General features: G+C 38.1%; 1 protein-coding gene across 4 annotated transcripts in view; it reads left to right on the top strand.

Moving 5' to 3' along the window:
• The window catches only part of LOC114545781 (ELAV like neuron-specific RNA binding protein 2), a 50,738-nt gene extending 39,556 nt beyond the window's left edge, over positions 1 to 11,182 (top strand). For 3 of the 4 annotated variants that reach the window (XM_028564303.1, XM_028564301.1, XM_028564300.1), the window contains 4 exons: positions 3,422 to 3,575; positions 5,560 to 5,785; positions 6,487 to 6,525; positions 8,548 to 11,182. In XM_028564303.1, coding sequence (XP_028420104.1) covers positions 3,422 to 3,575; positions 5,560 to 5,785; positions 6,487 to 6,525; positions 8,548 to 8,878 — 750 coding nt within the window. In that variant the 3' untranslated portion in view covers positions 8,879 to 11,182. The remainder of the gene's footprint in view (positions 1 to 3,421; positions 3,576 to 5,559; positions 5,786 to 6,486; positions 6,526 to 8,547) is intronic. The other variant, XM_028564302.1, reaches the window with a different exon arrangement.
• The last annotated feature ends 3,481 nt before the right edge of the window (positions 11,183 to 14,663 follow it).

The raw sequence follows: 14,663 nt of genomic DNA, 5'->3' as shown, positions 1-14,663 counted from the left end.
CTACCTCTATGTTAGCCATGATATAAATTAACAAAGCTCAACGCTTACCAGTTTGAGGAAATTGGTCAACTCTGTGTCCTTTTTAGGCTCTAAGCTGTCTCCTTGTTTTAAATGCATCTCCAATAGTTACCAGTTATTCTACCGCGTCTCTGGATATGCAACCGTTTAGAAAGATGGGGAGTTTATTTACTTATATTTTTTTTTTTTTTTTAGGGAAGGTAGAATGAATCTTTCTCCATTGATCCGTTTGTTTGCGGCTTCCGTGACTGTGTTACAGCTGTAGCACGCTGGGTTTGCGTTTTTTACAGGTATATCTGGTAACCCGGCCCAGCTGTCAGAATGGGCAGTTGATACCAACACACAGGCCAAAACAGACATTCCATCACGGAACGAAAATTTCCAAGGAGAAAATGACATTTGCATTGATGTCAGAAAACTGGTAAACTCATGGAAGATGGTAATGTATGCTGGCTGTGTTGTGATGCTAGGCTTCAGAGCAGTGGGCTGTGGGTCCAGAACACTGATGTTTTCTCCAGAATACATACATTCACGCTCTCCTTGCCCCCTCCACTCAAACTCTAAAACAAAGTTGAAACAACAAAAAAAAGACATGACACTGCCCCACCCCCATGTTTAAATAAAGCAATTAATGTTGAAGTATTTTATTTACTTTTTTACACAGCGGGGTATCAACTTTGGTATTGTGTACTTTTGGTGGTATCGGTACCGACTAGTACTTGATGTTTGGTGTCGTGACATCCCCACTGCAAAGTGGATTATCTGTTCACAGAGTGACGGACGGCTGACTCATATGAACGGTTCCGGCACGGGTTAAATGTGCAAGGTCAGATCTATTGCCAGCATCCAGGCACGGTCTTACGCACTTTTAGTCATAGAACTGAACTTAAATTTACATCTAGTAACCACCTTCTCTTCTGTGTTTTTCCCCGTGTTTTTGCGGCTGCAGAGTTTGTGAGGGATATGCGAACACAGGCACGGCTTTACGGAAGCTATATCGAGATTAACGGTATTGTCTAATTTTATGTCTCGTTTGAAAATGTATCTATACCTTAAATCTATAACACCCAGCCCCACCTTAATGCGCCAATAAAGCATGATATTGTTTAGTCTGCTCTAGGACAGATTAGTGTGGTTCTCTTTAGGTTTGTTCTGACTGAACAGGAATCACTTTTTTTATTTATTTTTATTTGTGCGAATTAAATGGTCGTGCAGTGTTTTTTCAGTCTGTTTGTGTGTGTGTGTGTGTGTGTGTGTGTGTGTGTGTGTGTGTGTGTCTTTCAAATATATCGAGAACCAATCTATTTCACACTTGGCTTTGTGGGTAGTTTTGACAGCGTTGATATTAATAAAGTGAATAACCCACAATTTCCACCAACTGCGGAATGGCTGCGGATCCGCTCCGGAATGAAGGCGGAGTCGATAGGTTTCCTTTTAAAGTCAATGTGTATTTTCACTGACTGCGGAACACCTGCGTTCTGACTGCGTCCCAGCTCCGGCGAGCCGCAGCCCTCAGAGAGCTCATGCCAGAGAACTCCGCAGCAATTCAGCACAGTGGAGATTGTGTGGGAGAGAAAGTAGAGCACAGAAACAAAATTCAACATCCGGTTAATTTTCAAAATAAAATACACCATGCTCACAGTGGATCATATTTCCCTGCACTACAACCTTGAAAACGTCATAATGGGCAGAGACAGGCCTGAAGTCGAACTGTTGTTGGTTTTGTGGTTCTGTTTATAGAAACTACATCCTGATATATCAATCATATGTGAATTCGTGAGATCTCGTGGGTCCTCGTTTTTTCAACTGTCAGTCACGGCCGCAGCCATTCGCAACAAATCCGGATCTGGTGGGTATTGAAGGACTGTGGAGCACGGAGCAGACGTGCAGCGGCGCTGACACACAGCCGTTACGCAGTTGGTGGAAATTGCGGGTAAAACTAAACGGCCGCACAATATAGGTTGAGGGGGGGAGCAGTGCCACAGCGCTGGCTCTTCTGTTCACAATAAAAGCCCAGCTTAAATTCACTCAGAACATTTTGCTAAGAGGAAACTCACTAAAAAGGCCAACACTAGATATCAAACAAACTATATAGTTTTAAAAATGTTTTGAGCCGTACATTCACCACTTCTAAGCATGAGGCAGAAGATAACGTCATTTCCGACTCGGAGCCTGTTCAGGCAAAGAGAGCAGTCTTCCTTTGTCTCACTCAGACTCACCCCGGGTCCGGTTGTTTAAGTGTGCTGCTAACACACTAATAACATTACGTCTGCAAAATGCCTCCGCTAATTAAATCCATACTTTAACAGTACTTTATAACCGTCAAGCCCCTAAGCCTGTTTGGAAATTAATACTTCTGCTTAAGTGTTGAATTCATTAACAATAATAGTGACGAGACAGCACCACTGTCATTAAATGCTGACTGTTGCGATATCAACATGGAATATCATCGAAAAAGACAACACTAAAATGTAGATAAAACAAAAACACTATTTTTGATTGCCTTTTACCTTTTCTTCTCTCTCTCTCTCTCTCTCTCTCTCTCTCTCTCTCTCTCTCTCAAGCGTATACACATACTCTTTCTCTCTCTCATATTCCTTAGCCGGCTGAGTCGGTCTCTCTACTCAGTCCGGTTCTGGTTGTTGATTAATGCTGATTTTTGCTGATTGGCTCTCATAACGGGCCGGAAGGGTGGCACGTGGCGCACCGCCATGAGTATATGAGGCAAATGTTTGTGATTACTTAATTTTGTCTTCTTGTGAGTAAAATCTGAATCTGTAACATTTCTCCGTCGGTTAAATGTAGTATTACAATGTTTTCCTAAAAGTACACGATCAGTAGTATACAGTGAAGTTGCATATAAGTGCTTTGGGGTCCTTCTGTAAGTTATCTTGGTGTACAGTGGTTCTGGAGAAAGCTACAAGCAGCAATTCCACAGGACAAGCAATTGGCCTGTTACATACAGGCACGTTTTAAATGGGCACTGCACTAGTTTAGTGGAAAACAGAAACTGAGTGCTTCTATTAGAAATGCAACCAATAGCAATTGTTTGAAAAAAAATTGAGAAATTCAATGCATTTATAAATATACTGAAATAGTATCAGCATTTTTATTTGTTACCTAATAAACCCCGCGGTTTTTAAATTACACAAAGTATTGTACAAACATTTTAACTAAGCATTTTTGCTTTCACATTAGTAATTGAATGCAATGTGTCACATACAAAGTGATGCAAGCTCTATAGCATGAGTATATTTAAGTAAAACTTAGTCCGGTTAATTATTAGTTGTTTGCATTCTCTGGAGGCAAACAACTAACAAACAAATATTGGAGGTTTGAGAGTTCACTGCATGTGCTAAAACAGGTGGTAATTAATGGTCATGTGAACTGTCTCCGTCTGTAGGTTTCCTATGCGCGTCCAAGCTCCGCCTCCATCAGAGACGCAAATTTGTATGTCAGTGGCTTGCCAAAAACCATGACTCAGAAAGAACTGGAGCAGCTCTTCTCTCAGTATGGACGCATCATTACCTCACGCATTCTGGTGGACCAGGTGACTGGTGAGTAGGACATGGCAGCTTTCTTTTTGTCCATTTTCTTACTGTTCTTCCCCTCCTTTCCCCAGTGACTGCCTAACAATATGATAGTCAGGCCTGAGAAATCTATCAGAGGTGATGGTGGTGGTATGAGGTCCCCAAAAATGCAATTTTCCACTAGAGGTGTTCCGAAATATGCATAGATGGATAGAATGCGAAATGGGTGTCAAGTAGCAGGACTCAGTGCTTCATAATTTCTTTTCCCCTCCAATCTCTGTTCTGCCTGCACTTACTTTCTCTTGCTTTTTCTTCTCTTTCCATCCCTAGGGTGTACAGTACATGCAAGAAATTAAATGCATTTAGAGCAGTTATATTCTCTAGTTCTCAACTGTCATAAGGAAGCAGAACCATTATGAAACACTAAACAAAATCTCTCACTGAGACCTTTCCCAATGGTTCTGTGCCTGTGTCCTGCTGAAACATAAGACATTCCTTTTAGGTGTGCATTATGATTATCTTTATTTTTCAAACATCCACTTTTTATCTGGAGAAGTCACTTTCAGTTTTACTTTAGTATTAATGGAACGGTCTGTGATCCAACTGTAAGAAAAAGGGAAACCCAGAAAGCAGCATGCTATTGGTCACAAACTAACAGACAGACGCATTATACAAAGGTACTCATGCTTTCTGATGCCTGTTTAATGCGTGGCTTTTAAGGACAAAACTCATACAAGAATGTAAGCACAAACATTGCAGAATAAATTCCAAACACTGCAATGCATACAAAAATGTCCAAACGCATACTGTACCATAACAGAAAAAATGCACTTATTTAACACGAAACAAATCAATCACAATGTGCAGCAAGAAGTAGTACTCAAGCAACATGGGGTACTGGAGTGATGGACCTTTTTTGATTTGGCAAAGATACTGAAGCTCAAGGCTGATTGGCAGTCAGCAGGAAGAAACAAGACCAAGAGCAAAAAGACATGCATGGCTGTCCCAAAGAATAATGCTTAAATTAACTTATTAGATCTGTTACTTAAAGGTTTCTGAACTGGTGGGGTTTGCTAGCTAACTAATAATGTAGTAGGTAGATAATGATGCTTCACTTCGCACAGAAATTACAACCAGCAGTTAATGTAATGGTACTAATATAGTGGTCTGTAAAGTTTGAGTTTCAGTGCTGTTCAGCCAACAAAATTGTTTCTTCATTTTTTTTCCCCCACCCCTTTCTGTCTTCTTGGGACGTCTGTGCATGTCACGATCTTCGGTCTTGGTCTCCATGCTGCTCACAAATGTCCAATGATTGGAAGGCTTTGTATTGTTGCTGGTGCTCAGTCAAAACAAGTTTGCTTATTCACCTCCCCATGTGTATTCTCTTTCTGCACATTTCTCTTGTTCTTTTGGTATTTGCAGCTTTTCTTGATTTGGAATGGGTCACTACTAATGTTTGTGCTTCTGCCTCTTGTATGTGTTTCGGTATTTGCACTATTTTTAGATGTGGATCATATTTCCTTATAATGCTAATCTACCTTTCTGTATAGAAATGTATTTAAAGTTGTTCATATACCTCAAATTTTGCTAATTGGGAATTTAATGCCTGCTACAGCAATCTCTTCCATCATTTGTATTATTCAGATTTTTAGCTATTAGAAGTATTCGCACTTCTATTGATGCAAAACTCTGTAGTATTGCAGGGCAGTGATGCATCCTCACAGCAGAAATGCCCCATTTTTTTTTTCTTTTCAGAAGGTTGTGGTAAACATTTTTTTATTTTATTTGTTCCGTTCGTGGTAATGCACAACTGTCATGATGAGATAACGTAATGGCAAAAAAATTATGATTAATTTGTAAGGTGTAAATCAACCCCAATAAACTTGGATATGTGTCCCCTAAATTACTGTTTAGGCTGTGACAGTGAAGTTGATTCATTACCAAATGTTTTCATGGCTGTCAAGAGAAACTTAGCATATGACTAAATCTTATGTTAATTTGCACTCCTCAGGTGTTTCCAGAGGGGTTGGCTTCATTCGTTTTGATCGGCGAGTTGAGGCTGAGGAGGCCATCAAGGGTCTTAACTGTCAGAAGCCGCCTGGTGCCACTGAACCCATTACAGTCAAGTTTGCAAATAACCCGAGCCAGAAGACCAGCCAGGCACTGCTGTCCCAGCTGTATCAGTCACCCAATCGAAGGTACCCAGGACCCCTCGCACAGCAGGCACAACGCTTCAGGTAAAAGGGGCACACCAAAAAAAATCTGATTAGACCCAAGTATGGTTAATACTGCTAGTGCTTTTGAGTCTGTTGACCCTCTGAGGCTATTTGAAATTAGCATTTAAATTGTCTCACAGCAGTATTTCTTTCTTTATTAAATATTCTGTGTTGGAGCGCAATACTCTGGACAGAATTATAGTTCTTCCCCATATTCACATTTCCAACTTTGCTGTGTTCCTCCTGTTGCAGATGTAGGCCTTTCACACAATTGGGTTTGAGCTGATTTTGACAAATATGAAAATGAGATGAGCAATACTCTGAATATATCAATAGATGGTCTGAAAGATTTTGTCAGTTAGCCTACTTAGTGGCCATATATGTGAAAATGAATCCATAAATTTGCTCTTCATTCCACTGATTGACCTCACAAAAATCACAATTTGTGGAAATGTTATCTTTTTATATAGAATGCTGTGAAAGCCGCAGTATTTTTAACATAACCTGAGCTTTCTATATGAACAGAATTTTTCTGGTTGGCTGTATTGTATAGGTTGAATTTTGATTAACAAGGTTAATGATGGTATTAGATTCACTTGAATGGAACAAACTTTTATCAGAGATATTACTCATCTCTGTCATCCTGTCAAAATGCATCATCAACCTCATTAAAGTGTGTGTGTGTGTGTGTTTGTGTGTGTGTGTGTGTGTGTGTGTGTTAGGTTGGACAATCTGCTGAACATGGCCTATGGAGTCAAAAGGTAAATTGATTTTCATTTTTAGATTTCATAGCCTGCCATAATTAATCCTGAGGGAAATTCAGACCTAACATGAGGGAGATGATGAGATACCTTTCCTATTATGTTTATTTTTCCCTGCATGAGCTCTTGGCAACATTGCGTAGGTATTTAACACTGCATAAGGTAACACTGATCTAAAAGCTTTTGTGTGCATGAATTAGTGCTGCCCTCTCAGACATATACATAATGCAGTCGGTGTGAATGAATTAGGCTGTCGCTTAACAGTGAGTGATAATGTAAATATTTAGCATGTGTGCAAGATGCAGAAAGGTAGACTTGTGTATGTTACGAGTAGGAAAGGGAGGACCAGAGCCACATATGCTCCTAGAAGAGACCAGTGATGGGTGTTACTAAAGACTACCTGCTCCTCTGACCTGGAACAATCACTTTCCCTCTGCCACAGTACAGTAGAGCTGGATACTGGATTCTAGGGGATGACGCTGATTTGGGGGATAAATATGTTCTGCTGATATACATCAGCACACTTTCAGTTTAAGTATTAGTAATCATGTGAAATTGGTTTACCAGTTATATCTTAATCCCCATTGGCTCACTTCTCCTACATTGAACCCATCGTAATTACTAAACTCATACTACAAACTTATATTACCCATTTGTTAATGACCTCAAGCATACCTTCCTAACATTAAAGCTGATACGGTTTATCTGATTGGTGGCTATTATTATGGCCTTCTGTCATATTAGCTGGACTCTGCAACATACACTTTAATCACTTATGTAAAGTTCTGTAAGTTAAATTTGAGCAAGTTCAGTGATTTGTGCTTTAAACTTGATTTTGACTGATAATTACTTGATGTCTCTAAAATAAGGTTAGTGACTGTATAGGATAAGGTCAGTGACAGTGATGCAGTGAAGTGCTTTAATCTTGACATAATGTCACATGTCTAGATTAAAGACTACACTGCTTGCCTATATAACAAAGGACAGAATTTTACAAAGTCTTACTTGCTATTGCACATAATTGCATACTTGTATTTTGAGCTCCATATTTTTACCTTGATCTATTATGGACACCCCTGTCCTGTTTTAAACTTTGTTGCGTCAGACATCTTTCAGGATTTGCCAGGATACCAGTTTGTCTTAGTTCCGTTTTTATAAGAATGCCTTCCACAAGTATGATTGAAGTCCAATCCCCTGAAAACTCAAAGGCCTGTCACTGGCGACAATAGACTTGTGATTTCTCTTCTGCCCTGCTCATTGGCTGACGTCTTCGTTCCCAAATCTCTCTGCGTGTCCTTGATGCTGGGAGCATACCTGTCATGGTGGATGTTCCCTGAGAGGCCAACTGGAGCAGCTAATCTTATGTGACACCTGCTGCAATAATTCATGGGCTTTTCATGCACTTTGAATTTTGTTTTTTCAAACTGCAAAACCACATTTACCAAAAGCTAGGGCTCTTGCGCGCCTTTTCATTACAGTCTTGGCGCAGACTCTAACTTTAATATGGTACTTATTTAACTGTTTTTGAGTAAATAAGTCTGTGATCCTTTCTTTAAAGGTACATGAGCTCAAAAATCAGCAACAGTTTTTAACAAGTGTTATGCTGGCTTTATAATCTCAACTCTCATATGAGAGATGGTGTGCATGCATGTTTTAGTCAGAATGACTGCTCACCTTTTTTTCTTTGACCAGGTTGACTTTTTAACTTATTGTCCAGCTGAAGAAAAATATTTACTTGTAAAAAATAACTTTTGTTCAATTGTTTGTATGTTCAAAAATATAAAAAAAGTTGATCATTAAAAAAATAACTAACATCTAATGATTTTTAATACAAAGGAGGTGTTAACACTGACTGTAGAAGCAATGTAAACACTGCTCAGAATGAAGCATGGCTAGTGCTGATCTCTGTAGAGACTCGTCAGATTCTGTTATGCTTGTTGGCACAATCTCATCTTCTAAAAGGCCCATTTTGTCCTCATTTTGGCTCTTGCCTTAAACCATGTTATTTTTTGTCTTTTACAGCAGGTTCTCCCCCATGGCCATTGAAGGGGTGACCAGCTTGGCTGGCATCAACATCCCAGGGCACGCAGGCACTGGCTGGTGTATCTTTGTCTACAACTTGGCTCCAGATGCAGATGAGAGCATCCTTTGGCAGATGTTTGGGCCGTTTGGTGCCGTCACAAATGTCAAGGTTATTCGCGACTTCAACACAAACAAGTGCAAAGGATTTGGTTTTGTCACCATGACCAACTACGATGAGGCAGCCGTGGCCATCGCCAGCTTGAATGGATACCGCCTCGGGGACAGAGTGCTGCAAGTCTCGTTCAAAACCAACAAAACACACAAAGCCTAATACCCACTGAGAATGTTTCTAGAAAACTCAGCAGAAAATGGAAACAGAAAATGGAAGCGCATTGACCGTAACTTTCTACATTAGTAAAAACAGCTTTGTAAATGTGTTACGAAGAAAAACAAAACTTAGTGTCCAACAATGTGATTTTTATTTTTTTTTTATTTTTATTTTTTTTCCATTGCTACGCTTTGAATCTTCTCAATATACTTTAAAACAGAAAAAATACTGCAGGTTCTATTGCCTGTGATGTTGAATTATCTTGCTGTCTTTACAGATGGACCATCTATAACGGTACTATAGGTTTTGTCATTTTGTTGCACATCTGCTTTGAAAAAGTAAGTCTTGTAAGGTTATGTGTAGTGATTTTCTTTGTATTTTTCTGTGTCCTGATTTGCCTTAGGTGCGTTATGCCTTCAGTGGTTAGCGAGTACTTATTTTGAACTATTTGCAACTATTTTTGTTGATTTTGTAAGCATTCAGTTTATTGTATTATGAGTTGGTTATTGGTTGGCTGCATAATGTTGCTTATTGTAAACTTAATGGATAAAAGACAAAAAAAAATTCTTAAAGCAGTACCTTGCCAAAGAGCTAAGAACCTCTTTGATGTGGGTTTAAAAAGCATCTATTTTTATAAAAAGAAAAATTTGGAGAAACTTTTTACAGGACCTGGAACAAAATATTTTGACTTGGATACTTTGAGAAATATCTTCATATGACACCTTGTGAGCTTTTGAACTTTACAGGAAAGTTTGCAGCGGTTGAAATTTCTGGGGGAGATTTATGATGTAAAAGATACCTTTTGAGATCTTTGTATTATCTTTAGATTCTAGAATCAATGGCAGTGCTGGTTTCGTTTGTAAAATCATCTGTGGGTTCCCCGTCATCCTGGTTGTTATGACTAGCAACTCGCTTTTTGATGATTTGGAAACGGACAAAAATACAAAGGTTTATTCGCAAACAGTGCATGCAAAATTATAACGTGGAGATATCTTAAAATGTAAATGGGGGATAAAAATCAGTTCTTCCTAAAGGATTCCCTTCAGACAGAGCTTATGGTGTTTTGTGGTGTACCTACGATCTATCATTAGACTGATTTTGTCTTAATATCGACCAATAAGGGTTTTTACATACTTTGTATGAAGGATTGAGGACAAGCCAATGAAGGCAGCAGCTTAAGAAAAACTAGTCTGAAGAATAGAACGGATTACTCCTGAGCTTTGAGCTATGTAAATAAGTCCTTTTTTATGTTGAGTATTTGGCAGACTTCTTTTGTTTCTAGTTTGGACTTCATCGGAAAGTGTGATATTATATATATCGTTTTTCTTTTATTGAGTATGTAAGGTATTTTTAATTTGGATATTAACCTTTATATTTTAGTTTACCTTCAGTTGAAATCCTTGATTTGTTGTCCCATGGACTAGCATTACAGTGCATCAAATTTGTTGGTTGTTTGGTCTGTAGATAGTCTTGCTTCGTAAAAAAAAAAGGTATTAAACTCTAGACATGTTTGTTTTTTTTTTTTAAATATATGAAAATTATAGATATATATTTATGTGGTAAAGAATGGATATAAACCACAGTTTTGAAGCTATTTGATTAGTTTTTTTTTCATACTCATATATATATATATATATACGTAATGCATATAACCTGTCTTTAAAATCGTAAAAAGGTGTATATTGCTTTATTCACTTTGGGGTAAGGTCAGTGAAGCAGTTCCATTAACGATAGCGAGTGTTTGTCAAACAACATCTCGGTAATCTTGAACAAACAAATGGAGGCTAGTCGAGCCTTAGATGCACTGAATACTGCACATGCATCCTGCTTGGTATTTAAACCAATTACTAGTCATGCTTCCCCTTAAATGAGCAGTGTGCTATGCATTGTATAATTATCTTTGCAACTGCTTTTTCTTGTTTATCTATTCCTTCTTTGTGTTACTTGTAAAAGTTAAATTTAAGTCTAGATGAGTTGTGATACTTGCTGCTGTGGGGTAGAGACTACGTTTCTCATGCCTGACCAGTCATTGTTGAAAATAACTTTCTTTTTGTAACTTCTTCATGATGATTTGGTCTTGAGAAATTGTGCTGATGGTCTGGCATGAAGAAATGGCCCCTCCCACCCCTCTTATCTCAATTCTTAATATAAGAATAATTATTTATTTGAAGTTGTATAGTCTGACTTGGTTCACAGCATTTTTGGAATAGAATATCTTTTGAGTATTTAAAAGGATGTACATGTTATTTACTTTGTGTTTGGATACTTTGGATTTTTTCCATGTTCAGTACATCAATAAATAAGTTGAAGGGCAATGCAGCTTTGTGAATGGATGCCATCATTCTTCTAAAAGTTTTTATTTTTTTATTTAATATGTAACTGTTCATAATTTCCTCACTATTCTGTCTTGTTAAATTCAAATTCTTACTTTTTTTCCAACTCTAAGCAGAGAGTACACCCATTATAATTGTATTTAATTAATCTAAATGCTTTGCTCTCAAGAAAATGGATCTACGAGAACATTTAAAGATCACTGGAGTCTTGTTGTCCTGGCCAAGGTATCAAAGTCCACTTAACCTCCTTGTAAAACCATAAATTAAGATTTTTCCATTTTCTTTTTTGTAGGAAAAGGAGTTAATTTTTTTACCTTTTTGGTTGAAGCGGTCTCCCTTTCCTTCTACTCTTTATGCTAAGCATAGCAAACTGTTTGGCAGAAGTGAGGCATCAATCTTCTCATCTAACCTTTGGCAACCAAGTGAGTCCATTTCATAAAACGTCAAACTATTGCTTTGATGTACCTGAATTCAAACGCTGAATTTTCCTTGTTCTAGTCTGTGCAATACCTATCGTTCATAAGCGTTTATTTTTTTGTTCTTTGTGAATTGACATTATCGCTTATGTTTTAAGAACAGTTTTTTGTTCCAGTGATGGATGACTGTTTGGTATTCATGGTGGTGGTCATGTTTCTACACTTTTCGATTAATACATGCACGGCATTGGAGATAACTGAAACCGATGCATAGTAATTTACATACACGGTTTTTAACTTCAAATGTCTGAAAACTACGAATATATTCTCAAATTACCGCCAACCGTTATTTGGGGCAGAGTTCAGGTGCTGGCTTGTATGCACTGTCACAAAGAGTAGCACATACACGATATGAAGGCTGATAAGAGAATTGATTTTCTTTTTTCCCCATTTTTTTTTTTTCTCTCATGCTCCACTTGAGGCAGACATCCTTGCTGAAGATGAAATGGCCGGCTTTGAAGTGCGCTTCCCCACCTTCCCCAGCCACCTTACACTGCCCGACTGTCATTTTAGTGGCATTGCAAGGACGCGGGTGGGGGGGGCCAGCTGAAGAAACCCCACTGCCTTTTTGTAAAGAAAGCTTTAAAAGCATGTCCTGTTTAGGTTAAAGTTCCAACACGTTGCTCAGTTTAATGAAGACCATATTTATGGCATGTTCAATCATGTAGGCATTCTAGCACTGTTTGGGTAGCAGAAGATAAGCAGGCTAATCTGTGCGTTGCTTAAAAAGCTTTCAGAGTCTCCGATATTTACTGTTCCATTAGCCTGCATGTTAGAGCAGAAATCTTTCCTGACAGCAGTTTTTACTATAAAAGGAGTCATTTTTGCAGTTGAAAGCATCATTTGTGTCAATGTTACATGGCACTTTTTTGGTTTGTTGTCCTTCACTGGAAACCGATATTTGTTAGGAGCTTTGGCTGAGTGACAGCATGTTTAGTTCTTATCTGGCATGTTTGATGCTCTTCTCCCAGCTGAAAGTGGTCTTATCAATGTAGACACATTGTGATTGGGCATCCTCTAGCTGTATGTTGTGATTACACGCTAGTTGAAATAGGATTAGGCTTCAGCAGTTAATGGCCATCACAGATGAGTTGGTGTAAGTTGATGTCATATCCCTCTGTAACTTGACATAAACAGATTTTCAGTCAGTGGGTTTCCTCTATTGCCACACTGAATAATCAGGGTTTTGAAAAAAATACGTTGACTGCTTTTTTTAATGCTTTGGGTAAGCAGTCATTCAGATCACAAAATAGTACAAGTGATGCTACCAACGGGGACAAAAATGGGCTTTTAACTTTGAAGAGGACACCATTTTATCCTGAGTGGCGTCTCTGTTTCTTATGCAAAGGCCAAAATATTAATGTAACAGCCATTTGTTGTAATTTTTTTAGGGAACCATTTCATTATCCATCACTTTTAGGTATTTTAACATTTTCCATTACATTAAATTACATTACAGCTATTTCTTTAAGCTAACTATTTCAACCATTCATCTGTTACTTCAATCCATCTATTTTAATAATCTTACTTTAGGCTAACTATTGAAACCGTTATTTGTTACTTTAAGCGAGCTATTTTAACTGTATATGTTACTTTTAGCTAACTATTTCAACTGTTTGACTGTTACTTATGGCTAACTTCCGTTTACTTTTAGCAATTGCAACTAATAATTTCTTTTAGTTAAATATTTTGACTTAATCCATTATTTTTAGTACAGTATTTTACCCATTCCATTTATCTTTAACAATTTCAACTAAACCATTGCTTGCAGCTAACTGTAATTTTAACAGTTTAGACGTCTTTGCTGGCTTGATAACTAGTTCACACACTTTTAATTGCAACACATAGTGTTCAGGAGTCACAGTATGTAGATATATTATTTTGATCTAATCTTAATTTGTATGTTTAGCTACCGTGTACCCTCTGCCAACTGAGAAGCAACCCCTGGGGTACAAGTTTCCCATTGTGAATAACTAGCTTTTTTGCACTTTTTTTTTTTTTTGCATATTTGTTGAATTTTCTAGGGTATAAAAAAAAAAACTATCCTGTATGCCCTTGATGTACAGTAGCTGTAAAGTGATGTAGCTTTGACCTGCAGCTCCCACATGGACAGTATGTGGAGATTTGCACTCCAGCACTTTGTCCTCTACATTTTCTCCTTAGCCTACCCTACATTTTAGTCTGTGTTAATGAAGAAAGGGTTCACACAGATGGTCCCTCCATTATCATGCCACCCATTTGCTGCTCTCACGCTCTTAACTGCCCCCTTGCACTTGTGAAACCTAACATACTGTAGCAATGGAACAGGAGATGAATAAAACATGCTTGTACAATTTTTCCAGAATTGCTGATGTCAGCAGGCACACGTAAACATATTTGCATATGGTCTGTCTGCTGATGTGATTTATGGCCCACCAGGTTTCTATTATGCTCATTTATAATTTGCACCTACCCTCCTCTTTGGATTCCCCTGTATAACCGAAGCAAAAAGCCTTCATCTCATGGTATTCTCCTACAGTATGTTGAGACCTTGTACTGTATTTATGCACAGATAAATGGGATAATAGGAGTTTTTTTTAATTACAGGATGTTTTTTGCACAAAAGTGACAAATTTGCATAAGTTGGAACATCTGCATTTTCCGTACCGACAAATTCCTTGCCAGGGTTAACACTATGAAACTGGTATGCGTTGAAAGCTTAATAAAACTCTGGATTGACCTGAATGTGAGATACTATCCTGGAGGTCCAACATAAGGCATTACAAGTAATAAACCTAACTATTCTAGGCTCAGAACATTGAATTGATAACAAACAAGATAGCTTCAGTTGGAATAGTTTAAATTTCTTTGGCTTTTACAGTATTTGTATTTTTGACTTTTCCTTACCTGTACTCCAATTCCAGTTTTTATGGACTTACAGTAAAACTATAGACCAAAAATGTTCTTTTGTCAAGATGTTCATTCAGGCCCTTTTGATTA

The sequence above is a fragment of the Perca flavescens genome, chromosome 19 (assembly GCF_004354835.1).
Source record: "Perca flavescens isolate YP-PL-M2 chromosome 19, PFLA_1.0, whole genome shotgun sequence".
Taxonomy (NCBI): Eukaryota; Metazoa; Chordata; class Actinopteri; order Perciformes; family Percidae; genus Perca; species Perca flavescens.
Note: the sequence above shows the minus strand (reverse complement) of the source record. Positions and strands in the feature narration are given on the sequence as shown.